The sequence below is a fragment of the Nestor notabilis genome, unplaced genomic scaffold (genome assembly GCF_000696875.1).
Source record: "Nestor notabilis isolate BGI_N333 unplaced genomic scaffold, ASM69687v1 scaffold14556, whole genome shotgun sequence".
Lineage (NCBI taxonomy): Eukaryota > Metazoa > Chordata > Aves > Psittaciformes > Psittacidae > Nestor > Nestor notabilis.
The window spans coordinates 18,872-33,856 of record NW_009932548.1 but is presented as its reverse complement, the minus strand read 5'-3'; the positions used below and the strand labels follow the sequence as shown (position 1 = coordinate 33,856).

The window sequence follows — 14,985 nt, the reverse complement described above, 5'->3', positions numbered from 1 at the left end:
GCCAGGGGAGGTACATTCTTCCAATCCTCCCCCCCCTCCCTCCGGGAGCAGGGGGAGGAAGAAGCAGGGGAGTGAGCGAGCGGCTGTGTGGTTCTGAGTTACCAGGTAGGCTTAAACCACGTCAGGTGCTCAGCCCTGCCCTGCACCCCTGGCCCTTCAGCCCCTGCCCCGGCGCTGCCAGTTCCTGCAGCACTGCTAGCGAGCGGCTGTGTGGTTCTGAGTTACCAGGTAGGCTTAAACCACGTCAGGTGCTCAGCCCTGCCCTGCACCCCTGGCCCTTCAGCCCCTGCCCCGGCGCTGCCAGTTCCTGCAGCACTGCTACTTACTCCACATCACGCTTCCGGATGGTCCCGCCCGCAGGCATTCAGCCACCTTGGACACGATCGGGTCATAGTTCATGCTGGCCACAGCCACCACCTCGTCGCTCCTAGGGCCGGGCAGAGCATGGGGTTAGGGCAGCCCTGCACAAGTGCAGCTCCAGCACCCAGGAAGCAACATGCTGGAGAGAAGTGGAGAAACACCCTGGACCCGTCCGAAGGTGTGAGCATCACAGAGCCTTTGCTGGTGGGGTGGGACAAGGGGCAGGAGAGGGCTCAGAGCTGGCACAGCAGGCTAGCCCCGCTGTGGTCTCACACGTGCTGGTGTGGTGAGCATCACTAAGGTGCCCAGGGGATGGAGACAGCTCAGAGCACCCTGAAATCTGTGGGAAAACACCAGCAAAGGTGGATGAAGCCTTGGACATCAGCAAGGATGCCCAGTGGTTCTGCCAGTCAGGGAGGTGATCCCTCTGCTGATGTCCTGTACTGAGAGAGAGGAGAGGCGGGTGGTCAGGATTTCCCTGACAGTGTGCACCAAGAGAAGGAGAGCCCAAACCATCGGGTGGGCACAACAGAAGGAAGTGCAAGGGGATGGTCCATTTGGGGCAATGTCCTCATTCAAAAAGCATTAGCACCATCCAGAACAACCGTCACCAAATGAGAAAAAGAGAAAGGAATGCTTTCACAGAAGCAGGGACTGGGATTGCAGCCGAGCAAAGCAGTGGGGATGCACTGTTCAGCGCTCCCCTGGCACCTCTGGCTCTCAGGGGGGGATGCCATCCTGGTACCCAAAAGCCATCTCCAGAGTTCCTCCTGTGTGGCAGAACATCAGAGCACTGAGCAGCTTCCCTGCACACTGGTGGGTCTGCCTTTGCAGTCCAAGGCCCCGGGCTGCACAGAGCAGGATTATGCACCTTCCTCAGGGCTCTCCTTTGAACAGGCTCTACAAATGCTTAATTAAAGCAACCTGACATTTCCTTTCTAAGTAGGGTTGGAATAAATGGCTGAAAGCTCCGGTATGGAAAGGGGGAAATCGAGGCTTCAAAGAAGGTGTTAATGCTGGAAAGAAATGTGTGCCAGGGCAGGCTGCAGGCGCCTGGCCCTGTAATGCTGCATTTGCTGCATGCAGGGGGCTGCCAGTGAGGCCAGGGGACAGGAGACAGGAGAGTGCAATGGCTGTGGGGTGGCTTCCCAAGGATGCAATACGCACGATGCTGCAAACCCCTCCAGCAAAACTGCCAAACCTGGTTTTAAATTGCTGCTTTGGCAGTTGTGTGATTTAAATGAACTTCAAACCATCAAGAGGGTGGGAAGTGACAGCCTCGTGGCTGTGGCTGGAGACAGGATGTCCCTGTGCAGCAGCTCTCCCCAGCACAGGCACAAACCCACCCTATTAGGAGGTTTTGGCCAAGGGGAGCTCAGAAGTGAACCATGTGCAAGGTTCATGCAAGGGCAGCGGATGCTGGAGCCCTGTTGCCTGCAGCAGGTTTCTATCCAAGGCACCAGGAGAAGGAGGGTGGGCACGGGGGACCTGGCTGTTCCTGCCATGGCCTAACAAAGGGAGCCCTGTGCCTCTCCAAGCCCAACGGACACATCCAAGTACCAGGCAATGGAAGTGAGTGGCTGGTCTCGGAGAGGGAGGCGCAGAGGGGATGCCGTGAAGAACACTGGGCAGAGGACTGGGTGAGCCCTGGTGAGAGGATCACTGCCTGATGCTGCTGCTGGTGGTTTGATCATTGGGCACTGCAGACCTTCATTTCCCTGGTTTCACTCTCCCCATCCCACATTAGAAAGCACTTGAAGAAATCCCATCCGTGTCCCAGCATGAAGAGGCCCCGTGGCCACGGATTTCAGTTCAGGATGGGACAGAGGCAATGGCAGGATAAAGAGCAGTAGCTATTTTGGGATAAATCCACAGTGCACGGTCTTGCTGTGGCTCTCGCAGCTCAGAAACAGCTGGGGCAGCACATCCCGGCTGTCAGCACATCCACAAGTATTCCCAGCCAGGCTGCCTGCCTAGAGGAGAGCTGGGTTCCACACAGCTGTAACAGAAGCTCCTGAACTCCTGCTGACCTTCACGGCTTCAGAAGAGGGGTTTTTAGTTTAATTTGTCAACCCATAACAGCAGCAGTGATACCTGAGCTCCCGGCCTAGCCCTGGCCACAAGTCATTAACACAGCGATGAGAGGGGAGGACGACTTTGATGGGAATTTCCAGCAACACATTAATAGAAGCCGTTACCTGCTCTCATATACTACGTGAACAGACAAAGTGCTAACATCTGTCAGAGACATTAGGTCCAAAGATCAGATTAACTTGCTTTACTCTTAGCACATCATTTATCTGGGGCCTTTTATTACTGCCCTGCAGCCTCAGTGTCCAGAGAGAAACAAAACTTCAGGCAGAAGCTCTGGAAAAAATACTTTCCAGCCTAACAGAAGAACAAGCTTAGATGAATGTCTGTGGGGAAATGTGGAGAAGGGGAACACTTACTTGGTATAAAATGCCACAAACTTCAGTTCGTCTACATCTCCCTGAATGACAACATCATCGAATCCTTCCCCATGACCTGGAAGGCAGAGAAGAAGCAGTGGATTCAGCAACAATTCCCCTGGATCCAGCTCTAGTCCCTAAGACAGGATGTTTCAATCCAGAGCTACACAAGAGCATCCTGCAGTCATCAAGAGACCAGCACCAGATGAGGGTAGCAAAAAGCTCCCATTCTTCTTCAGAGTTGAGGGACATTGTTCATACTGGGCCACCCCCTGTGACCACCCCTTTGGCCCTGCACCACATGGCCATGAGCAGATCAGGTTTTGGAGGCAGGAAGGGAAGCAGACCCAAAGCAGAGGTTGTCACAGAGGCTCCACAGCAAGGGAGGTGGCTGTGGCTGCTCTATCCCAGCACACCTCCACCAGCACAAACTCTACAGCAGGCTCAGGGAGCTCCTTACCCGCGTATCGGATGCTCTTCCCGAACATCGCAGTCCACAGGTATGGGATTGTGCTGAGCTCCACACCATGGGCCAGCATGTTCAGTGCGGTGACACGGCCTGAGAGAGGGAAGCAGCAGAGTAAGAGGGGCAGCTCTGTGCTGGGGCAGGTATCATGGTCTGCCCTCGGTCACAGGACAGCATCGACATCTCTAGTCCCAGAGTACAGGGAGACCAGGACCTTCTGCTTACGCTAAATAAAAGACACTACAGCAACAAGAAACAGCACCAACAAGGAAGCGCACTGCAGTGCATCGCAGCGCCCAAGGCTGGGCTTGGCCTCCTCCCCGGCACTGCAGCTCCCCCTGACCCTCACCCCCTCCACTGCCATAAGCCATGTGCTGCTGAGCCTGGTTCAACACGACTTCTGCAACAGTGACAGGGCTCAGAGCTTACTGAGTTCCCACCACAAACAGGGATGGGATGGATAACCCCCACTGAGGGCATGGAGACTGTTAAGGAACAGTTCTTACCACAGAGGCACAGAACCATAGAATCACAGAACGGTTTGGGTTGGAAAGGACCTTAGGATGATCTAGTCGCAACCCCCTGTCATGGGCAGGGACACCTTCCACTAGAGCAGGTTGCTCCAAGCCCCTGTGTCCAACCTGGCCTTGAACACTGCCAGGGATGGGGCAGCCACGGCTTCTCCTGGCACCCTCCCCCCGCCTCAGCACCCTCACAGGGAAGAACTTCTGCCTTATATCTAACCTCAACTTCCCCTGTTTCAGTTTGAACCCATCACCCGTTGTCCTATCACTCCAGACCCTGATGAAGGTCCCTCTCCAGCATCCTCGTAGCCCCCTTCAGACACTGGAACCTGCTCTGAGCTCTCCACGCAGCTTCTCTTCTCCAGGCTGAACAGCCCCAATGTTCTCAGCTTGTCTCCATATGGGAGGTGCTCCAGGCCTTGACCATCCTCATGGCATGTCTGGGCCAGCATTAAAGGGGGCTGTATCCGAAGGCTAATGTTGGAGGTGTGGTTCCAAAACTTCTCACCCAGGGCACCCACCCAGCAGTCAACCTCCTCATGCAGTTGTGGCTTTGGAAAGCTTGAGGGCAGCTGATCACACCAGGGTTTCCAGCCTTGCTGGCATGGAGGGGAGAAAGGTCTCAGGCATTGTCAGGCAATGCACGTCAAGAAGCTAACAAATGAAGGCATATAGAACAGCATAAAACATACATGCTTCAAACTGTTAAATGCAACTACCCAGCTCCCCTACTGGCAGTTGTCTCATTCTCTTGCTAGTGGGTTTGGAAATTTCCTGGGGGTATGGAGAAGGCTCATTTCCATATGCAATTTGCTGTTGTGAAGCCAAGGGGCTGCAAAGCACTTACCGTGCATATGGGCCATCTGCCAGTGAGGGACGTTCACCTTCTTATTATTCCTCAAAGCCAGAGGGAACGTGACCGCGTCGCCAGCCGCAAACACTCCGGGGATGTTGGTTTGCATCATCTGCAGGAGGAAGTAGAAGTGGGCAGCAGTGGGGTCTGCACCCTCCATGAACAGACACAGGGAACTGCTCCAGAGCTGTGAGGTCCCCAGGAACACCAGGCAGCCTCTGCTCAACTCAGGGAGCTCTGGTGGGATTTGATTCAGCATTCTTCACTTTCCAAGCAGACCACAGAGGCAGGGACTTGCCAGTGGGTTATCCAGTAAAGAGAGACAAGACTTGGTGTCCTGGAGCTCCTCTTAGAAGGCTGGGGTTTCTCAGTATTTAAAATAGAGCCTGGTTTATTGCATATATGAGCAATGAGCCCCAGCCTCCCTGACACACTCTTCCCTCATAGCACACACCATCCATCAGCACCAGCATCAGTCGAATTGGAGTCACTGGTGGTGGTGAGGAAAGGTAAGATCCTGTGGGATCCTTAGAATGACTTTCCCCCCAGAATACCCACACCACCCCAGGGCATCTCAGAGCTGGACTCAAGCCACATCACCCTGGGCTGCAGGGGGGGTCAAGCATTATGCATCTTGGATGAAACCCCCCTGCAGCAAGTTTGGAGCCACAGGGAAGCTCATCTTGGAGGAGGGCACTCAGCTCCTCCTGCTCTCCCCTGGCAGGGGCTGCCCCCCTGGCTCACCTTGTTGACCACGATGAAGCCTTTGGAGTCGATGTTGATGCCACTCTGCTTGAGGAAGCCTGTCGCTGGGACTGCGCCTGTGGGAAAAGGGAAGAGCTGCTGGCACAGCAGCCGGGCATCCCCCCAGTCCTGGGGTGATCCCCGGGCCACAGATCTGCCCCCTGCCTGCACAACCTGTCTATCCCATGGGAGAGGGGACCAGAGCCTCTCCAGAGCCCCACTACTCCCACTACATCACCTACTGCACCCCAGGGTCCCTATAGCTCGTCAAGCCACCAGAGTACCACTGGAATCTGCCCCCCACCTTTTCCAAGGTGCCTCTCCCACAGTCTGCACCTTTTCACCAGTTCTCATTTCCCTTTTTGCGATCTTTTTGTTTTTCCCCCTCTGGCCCATCACAATTCAGAGGAGTCAATAAAGTGACAGAAGCAGGATTAAACTAATCCTCTGTTTCTTCCAGCCTGCAACACTGTGAAAAGTTACAGAGTGAGGAAGGGACTTTTCTTGCCCCAAGTGGAAAGGAGAAAAATCCCCACCTGTAGCAGTGTAGTAATGAAAAATTAAAATAAAAACCAGGAAAACCCCATCAGTCTGGGGAGGCTTTCGAAGAAACCATTTGAGGGGATGAGGTTGGTGGGAATGTGTGTGGGTAGTTTGGTTTTTTTTCTGGAAAAACCAAAACCATTCCTATTTTCCCAATACATTTTCAGCTGCACTTTGGGGTGGAGGCTCTAGAAAGGCCTTTTCCAGCTTCGCTGCACAGACTGAATTTGAGCAGGGCTGGCACATCACCACCACCCCCCAGCTCCCCTGCCCCAGGACCCATTGCTGCCACGTCCCCTCCACCAAGCAGAGCCCCATGGGCTCCACACCTGCAGGCACAGCCCCTTACCAATGCCAACAACACACACATCGGCGCGCAGCACCTTCCCACTCTTCAGCACCACCTCCTTCACCTGTGTGAGACACGGGGGGACAGCACGGTTATTTTAGGGACAAAACCCCAAACCTGTACCAGGAGCAAGGCAGACCGACAGCTCACTCCTCTCCTGACCTGCAGTGTGACCAGAACCCCTTTTAATGGCAGCAGGAGGGTGGGAGCAATGGCACCACCCCACATGCCACACTGGAGCACGATGCTCCTGGGGGACAAGTCCCAGAAATATGAATTTCAGGGGCCAGGAAAGGTCAGAAACTCAGCAGTGAAGAGAGCAGTGCCCTGGGGGGAGGCTGAAGTGGTAACCTCAGGGAGCCCCTGCCTACACCATACCTTGCCCTCCTGCTCCCGCAGCTCTGACACCTCTGTCTGCATGTAGAACTTCACCCTGTTGCTCTCAAACATCTGGAGGGAGGACATGGAACAAAGCAGAGGACATCAGGACCCCAAACCACCCCGGCTCCCAGAGTCCCTGTGCCCCCTGCACTGCCCCGACCACCCTCTGGGCTCTCATCAACCCGCGATGCAAATGGGGGTCAGCACCAGCTCTGTCCCCAACATGTATTCAGAAGAAGGTGCCCTACAGCACACACGGATCATAAGAGGGAAGACACAGCCTGTTCTTCCTGTCTAGTCACTGCTGCCATCACAGCTTAATCAATAAACATCAAATAACAATTAATTAGTGCACCAACTGAAACAAGCAGAACCCACTCTCACCAAAACTACCCTCTGGTGGGAAAGCAAGGTTACCTTCATGACAGCACGGCCAACCCTCTCCCCAAAGAACTTCTTGAAGGGGACTTCCTCCAGCTCCACGACGGACACTGAGTGGGCCCTCTCCGTGAGGTAGGCGGCCACCTCCATCCCTGGGGAACAGAAGCAGGTCCAAGTGGCGATGGGGACAGCAGCAGAGGAGCAGCCTTGCCCCATCCCAGCTGGGGAGGTTGGAGCTGCTCTACAGGGAGATCTGGGGTTCCAACCATCCGACTAGTTTGGGTTGAACATCAAAGTTCCTCCAGTTCCAACCCCCTGTCATGGGCAGGGACACCTTCCACTAGGGCAGGTTGCTCCAAGCACCTGTGTCCAACCTGGCCTTGAACACTGCCAGGGATGGGGCAGCCACAGCTTCTCTGGGCACCCTCTGCCAGAGCCTCAGCACCCTCACAGGGAAGAACTTCTGCCTTATACCCAAGCTAAATCTCCCCTCTTTACGTCTGAACATTCTCCCTTGTCCTATCACTACAGTCCCTGATGCAGAGTCCCTCTCCAGCACCCTTATAGCCTCCTTCAGACACTGGAAGCTGCTCTGAGGTCTGCACACAGCTTCTCTTCTCCCCCTGGACCTGGAGGTTGGACTACCCTAAGGTCCAGTTTGGGCGAGGGGTTACCTCTAACTGAGCAGTGACAAACTGAGTGAGGGCCTGGGACCATCTGCAGGAAGACGTGGATAGTGAGACACGGATACTGTAGAAAGAGTGCTCACCCAGGAAGGATGCTCCCACAACAACCACGTTCTTGCTCGTGGCCAGCTTCACCACACGGTTGGCATCTTCAGGCGTCCGGATGTTGAAAACATTTTCCACCTCCTTGCCTTTGCAGCTGAGCGCTTTGGGCCTGAAAAACAGATACTGAGGGCAATACAGGTGCTTTTCTGGACCCCATGTTGGCAGCTGGGACTGCAGACCCTCTTTGCAGGACTCCAGCATCATCTCAGACCTTTCCTTTTTTCATCTTTCTCTGGGCTGGAGACATAACATGGAAAAACCCAAATGCTGGTGGGCTCAGAGCTCCCCTGACCCCATCCATGGACCAGAGAGCCCTTGAGGCTGGGGTGAGCTTGCTCCTGGGCAGTGCAGCGCAGCACAGGCCAGGCACGGCTTTGCAAGTGATGAGGGGGGTAAAACACTGGCTCAGGTTGCCCAGAGAGGTTGGTGGATGCCCCATCCCTGGGGACATTCCAGGCCAGGCTGGATGTGGTTCTGAGCAACCTGATCTAGGTGAAGGTGTCCCTGCCCATTGCAGTGGGTTGGATTAGATGAGCGTTGAAGGTCCCTTCCAACCCAAACTATTCTGTGATTCTAAGCTTGTGCATAACTGCTGGCATGCTGCAAAATTTTCAGATGCTTAATGGGACACAGAAATGTCACGGTGTGCTCCAGCAGATGTTCTGGAGCCAGATACTGAACGTTTCATAAGCCTCTGCAGATTCAGGTTCCACAATCTGTTCATAGGAGCACGCTGCTAATGCTGTAGCAGTTTATTCGTGTCCTCCCCCATGCACTCAGTGGAGCCTATGTATTTTTAAACATCTGGCCCCTGCATCCTCAACAACATCTGGAAACAGGACGGACAATCCTAAATAATTCAGGTACCTAAAACATATACTCAGTGTACTTGGAGCTTGTGCTCTAGGATTTTGACATTACTGCTGAAGACTCAATCCTCTTGAACCCAATTAGGCGACTGGTGCAGACCCCAGCACCAGCCCTTAGCATTTAGTGGGACTGCTGCTGTTACTGGTGGCACAGAGGGTGACAATGGGAGCCCCTGTTCTGGCTGTTCTACAGCATCTCTTTACCTGATTAAATTCTGCAGGGGCTGCACTTCTCCTACTTCATTTTGTGTTGGGAGCACAAGGAAAGGGAGCCAGGACACCTCGTTTTCATCTTAAAGTGTCAGTTTTGACAAATCCTCTACAGAGAGCAAGTCAACCCGCTACTTCCAGGGTGGTGCTCTTGGGTGACACGGAGGTGACACAAAGGTTTTTCAGCTTTGGCTGAGCAGACAAACCCAGCTCAGCTTTATAGAGCTAGATATATATATTATATCGATTATATAGATATATCATAGAATCACAGAATTGTTTGGGTTGAACAGGACCTTCCAAAGGTCATCTAGCCCAACCCCCCAACACAGACAGACACAGAGAGAGAGATGATATAGATATATCTAGATAGAGATATAGAGGTATATACAGACATATCTAACAGTTATTCCTTGCTTTTCCTGCAAGCAAACACTCTTCGCAAACAAATTCAACTTCAACTTCAAATTTGACCCCTCATCCCCAGGCACAAGCTCCTCATATTTTCAGATATAACAGTTTCACTTGCTCTTTAAAATGTTTGTTTGTAGCTTACGTGTTTCCAGTTGCTATCAGCAGCTTGTTGTATTCCATCTTAAATCCATCCTTAAACACGGCTACCTTGTTCTTGACATCCACAGCCGCAACCTGAAATCATTCCTAAAGTATGTTAAGGGATGGAATCCCAGCCACTCACTCAGCTCTCAGCCCAACCAACCTATTTGTTACTTCTTAGTCCCCTGTGTTCTTGTCCACAGTTCAGCCAACCCAGACCTCAAATATTCCTGGTTGCCTTTCCACAGATCCTTGAAAATCCCACAGTATAAATAAAATACTGGGGAGAAATGTTCAAGCCATCACTGCACGGCTTGCAGGCTGGTTATCCTCATCAGAGGCCACTTGGTCACCCCAGATCCACGTGAGGAAGCTCCCAAATGGCAGGAAAGGAATGATGGTCACCATAGAGCTTGCACAGGGTGTCCTTGCTGCCACGGGAGGAATCGCATTAACCGTAGTTTGGAACAATCACAGGCAACCTGTGCTCTGTGCTGGGGGAGACCCAACATTTCTGCAACACATCCAGTGAGCTAAGAACAGAGCCAGCAGCCACATCTCCTAAACATAGCCCTTGTGTGCCAGCACTTGCAGAAGGTAGTCTGCAGGTACACACAGCACTCCCCTTACCTGCATTTCGGTCAGGACTTCGATGTCGTAGCTGCAGAAGAACTCCTTGGGGCGCAGGGCGATCTGCTCCGGGTGGGAGTCCATCGACTGCAAAAAAGCCATTCTGCTGTCAACCGCTGTGGTTCACCAGGCAAGGGGAGAAATGCCTGTTATGGACCCATGTCAGCAGTAGCCTGAAGTCAGCCCTTATGGCACGGGCCATAAGTTGCTCTATAGAGGCTGTCATCAAAGCCTGGTCAAGTGAAAGTCATCACAAGATGCCAGACCGGACCCCAGTTCCTTCTTCCTGCTCAGCACCGCGCTGGCATTGACTGGCCAAGGCAGGACCACAGCAGGCACTTCTGAGTGCAAAGCAGCTCTCACTGCAGCTCCTCATAGCTCATAGGGACATAAGAAAACCCCCCGTTATTTGGAAAACAACCAGCTGGAAAACAACAAGGTCCTTGTCCCTGGAGTGGCTCAGTCAGGGGCTGGGATAAGCCCTGCAGGACACCCCTTTGCTGTAACTCCAGCTGACACTGTGCTCTGCAGAGACTCATACCCTGGGGCCTGAGGCACATGCAAGGTCATACAGATCTTACTGCAAATTCTTCCAACACCCAACAATTACAGAGAGGAATGTCTGACCCATGGCTCGGGAGCATGTGCAGGGAGGCCAGTGCAGAGCAGTGCACAACCACCATGGGTTTGCGGCTCCTCAGTGCTCCAGAGACAGTAATGGGGACGGTGCAGCACACCAGGGAGCAGGTCATGGTCCAAAGGGGACCAAGAGGAGCAGTCTGGTGGGACTTTGAGACAGATTGGTAACAGGCGTTCAGCAAGGCAGAGGAAGGACAACGCTACAGTTTCCAGGGGGCAAGAAGACTGCTGTTTACAGCTTTACATGCTCCTCCTCCAATGACTCTTTCCAAGGTTAGTCCCACTCACTATAGGATTAAGAAAAACACCCTTTTTTTTCTAGCCTGTTCCTGAGAATTCTGCCTTCTCTTTCATGGGCTTTGTGCACCTTCCAAACGTGATGTGTTGAGTGAGAGTTTAACAGACCATGCAAAACACCTCTGCTGTGTGAGATGTTCCTACTATGTAACAGAGAGTGGAAAAGGCAGCCTAAGATTCTCATGGTGGGGATGGATGTGGGGAGGGCCACCTGGCTGGGACAGGGACCACGGGCTTCTCCGAGCTCCCCAGCACAACCTCTGTGACTCTTGGATGCAGGTTTCAGGCAGCTGCTCCTCACCCCAAGCAGGTCTTGTCCAAGCACAGAAACAAATTGAATGTTCTCAAAAAGTCATGCATATATTTGCCTTTCTTTGAAAATCACTTTGCCTTGGGTCTGGAAGCAGAGTCAGATGAGCAACCCTGTCAGAAAGGGGAATACATACACCGCCCGTTCTGAGGTTATCTCCAGTCTTCAAGACCAAATGCTCCTGTCCACCCTGAGCTGCTCTCTGGTATCATGTAAAGCTTAGGAATCAGTAATAAAAAACGCAATTAGAAGACCATCTTGTGTCTACAATTGGAATGCGAAATAGGATGAATGCCAGAAAAAATGATCTTTGCACTGTAATCACATTACCCAGTTGAGATGGTGACTGATAATCCCAATAATCATGGCATGGAGCACCTCTGGGCAGGAAGAACCACGCAGTCATTGAAGACCTGGGAGACAATTAATTTTTTTTTTCACATCTCCCATTTCATTGACCTAAAGATTTTGATCCAGAAACATGATAAAAAGATCCATCCAGGTGCAAGCTGCCCAAGTCAGCTATAGCTAGGCCTACAAAGAATCATAAGAATGGTTTGGGTTGAAGGGACCTTAAAGCTCCTCTAGTCCCAACCCCCTGCCATGGGCAGGGACATCTTCCACTAGGGCAGGTTGCTCCAAGCCCCTGTGTCCAACCTGGCCTTGAACACTGCCAGGGATGGGGCAGCCACAGCTTCTCTGGGCACCCTCTGCCAGCGACTCACCCCCTCACAGGGAAGAATGTCCTTGTACCTGTGCTGGAGCACTCTTAGTTCAGAGCTTCAACAATTCCTCTGCTATGTTTCATATTTCAGTCACCAACAGAAAAGAAAATTCAAGGGAAAACCAGAGCTGGGACACATAAGGAAGAAGAAAAGTGCTGCTGCAGTACGTGGGGAAAGGTCCTAGAGCAATTTTAAAACAGGGAAGGAATGTGACATTCCCGAAGTGTTACAAACCTTACTGAGCTTTGGTCTGTCGTAGGGCAGGTGTCTGTCCATCGTGCACATCACAATCCTGTCTGAGAAACCCTCCTGGCGCAAGGTCTCTGCACAGAGCAGTCCAGCTGCCCCTAAGGGAGAAAGAAAACTGGTGGCAGCAGCACACTGGGCATCTTAAGGTCTGAATCCTTTGCTCCTAAACCCCACCAGCCCTGCCACACACCAGCACAGCGCAGGTGACCTCAGGGACCTGCAATGTCACACCCTGGCTGTCAGTCAACCAACAGCAGGGGCACAAGGACGGGAACATCGTTCCCCAGCAGCAAGGGAAGAGCCAGCCAGGCTGGTTTACCTCTGCTCAGGCTGTGAGCTGCAACCTAGATGGTCACAGCAGAAGGTCGCAGTGTGCTCCCATGTCTACATGGATCTGGTGACCTCAGGGCTGCAATAAATTAAGAACAACCCCCATGCCAGGAGCAGCCATCTCCTCCAGCCCCAGATGCAACACTGTGCAGCTTGTGCACTCCTCCCACCCTCCATTTCACCATGACACGGTCCAGCTTAGTGTCCAACCCATTCCAGAAACAGGCAAGCTCAGTATATGGGATTCACTCCATCAATCTCTATTCACTCCAGCTTTCTACAAAAACTGCATTACACAAATGGAGCTGGGACAAGAGATAAGAAAAGACAGGTTGGCAGATTTGCTATTTCATGCAGAGATTTGATATTTTCTGGGAAGATGGAAGAATTTATCTTCAGAGAAGCATCTTGGGGTGAGAGCTTTGGAGCTGCAAGCAGCTGCAGTGGGCTGAGACAGAGATGTGCAGACCCCAAGAGGAAAAGGTGTATCCACATCACAGAATCACCTGAGAGGACTTTACACTTATTTCCCTGATCAGGAAATCAGGGGTTACTGATGTACCTGGGAAGGGTGTAGAGGGAATAGGGTTCTGGGCACCCACTACAAAAGACTGTGACAGGAAACTACAAAGCTCCACAGAGCAGGAGGGGACACACACAGTGGTCCCAGGATGTGCCACACGATACCTGCACCGATGATCAGCACGTTGGTACTGCTCAGGTTATAGTTGCTCAAGGAGATGCACTTTGCCATCATCTTTGTCCTCCTCTGTGTCTGAAGAGCCTATGCCACCAACAGCAGGAAGAAAAGTCATTATCTTTTCTCAGCTTTAACCTGCGTAGCCACGTTATTGTCATAAAGCGGCTTGGATCAAAAGGAAACTGCACCTTTGTACCCAGTGAAGACTCCAAACCTGAGCCCATCCAAATACCCTTCCACCACCCGGTGCTTCATCCCTTTACAAGATGTAAAAGAAAAATTATTCCACTGTCTTCTGCAGATTGATCCAGGTACACAGAGCTGGGGGAGAGGGGATAGAAGCAACCCAGGTGTGTCCTTATGCACCTCTGCAACCAAGAGGCAAGATGGAAATGCTGAATGAAAAGTCCTGTCAGGAACTTCATCCTGCACCTGAGCAGAAGTTGTGTACCTCTGATATCCACAGAGGCTGATGGACTTGTCCAACACAGCAGAGCACACTCAAGGACCTATGCCACTATAGCCCTGCTCACAGACCCCTAGTGCCAGCCATTGGAGGCCAAACTCCATTTCTGGTAGAGGAAATAGGCTCAATCTTCATATCCCACCCAAATCAGCTGGTGTAGATTTGCTGCCATTCAGGTGACCTCTCTGTATCTAACCCAAGTGCTGTATGGGTGCATCTGGTTCTGAGCCACTGGATTCACACACGTATACATGCAAATGTTCATCAAAACAAGGCTTCTAATGGAAAGAAAGGTGGCAGTAGCTTGGATGGGCTTCAGATCTGGGGGGATGAGAGCCCTCCCTGCTCACACACCAGGTTCCTCTCCAGAAAAAGGAGCTGATGCCTGGGCTCACAAGGCAGCACAGATGACCTCTGTCACCATCCTGCCACATTCAGACCCCACAGACGAGGCCCAAAGGCTGCTTAAAGAGGCCTGTTTCCATGGGCCAACTAAATTAAACGTTGCTGTGAGCATATGGAAACACGGGACAAATTCGGGACAAATTCAGGACAAACACCCAGTAAGAGCTGGATCCATGGACACCCCGGCTCAGATGTCGGCAGCTGCAGGGGGCTGTGAAGGGGACACAACACCTCTGCCCTGCTCCACTCGTGCGTCCATATAAGCTGCTGCTTGAGACAGGACCAGGCTGGGTGGACCTTTGGTTTACCCATGTTGGATGCTTGTGCACCCTTCTGTTCAGGCACTGCTTCCCCTGCCACAGGACCAGAAGAAAAGCATTTCCCTCCACCCTGACACACACAGAGCAGAACTAAAAGCATGTGGCTTGATTCTGGGGTGCAAGTGGCCCCTTACCTGCTTGCTTGCTCGGATGTACACCTTCTCCTTCTCAATCTTCACCTGAGGGTGACAGAACAGCAGCGATTTGCAGGGCAGTGAGTGCCTCCAGCATGAGGAGGGTGATTGCTCCCTCTGTGCAACAGCTCATCAGTGGTCCCACCAGGTCTCCTATGAGAGCAGCTCAGGCCATGGCAGGGCTCACCCCAGCTCGAGGCTGTGGGATGTTTCCTGTCTCATATCAACTGTGCACTGACGATCAGTCTGAAACCTGATTTCTATCCCAGGCGCATGGCTGGTTCCTCAGTCCCACCCCACTCCT

The 14,985-nt window shown here is 52.6% G+C and overlaps 1 protein-coding gene across 1 annotated transcript in view; it reads right to left on the bottom strand.

The window, feature by feature from the left end:
* AIFM3 (apoptosis-inducing factor, mitochondrion-associated, 3) overlaps positions 1 to 14,985 on the bottom strand; it is a 26,880-nt gene that overhangs the window by 1,381 nt on the left and 10,514 nt on the right. The window contains 15 exon segments of the mRNA XM_010016459.1: positions 327 to 357; positions 360 to 427; positions 2,811 to 2,886; positions 3,271 to 3,369; positions 4,648 to 4,765; positions 5,398 to 5,474; positions 6,290 to 6,353; positions 6,668 to 6,739; positions 7,088 to 7,203; positions 7,821 to 7,951; positions 9,478 to 9,569; positions 10,107 to 10,193; positions 12,312 to 12,424; positions 13,344 to 13,440; positions 14,682 to 14,726. Coding sequence (XP_010014761.1) covers positions 327 to 357; positions 360 to 427; positions 2,811 to 2,886; positions 3,271 to 3,369; positions 4,648 to 4,765; positions 5,398 to 5,474; positions 6,290 to 6,353; positions 6,668 to 6,739; positions 7,088 to 7,203; positions 7,821 to 7,951; positions 9,478 to 9,569; positions 10,107 to 10,193; positions 12,312 to 12,424; positions 13,344 to 13,440; positions 14,682 to 14,726 — 1,286 coding nt within the window.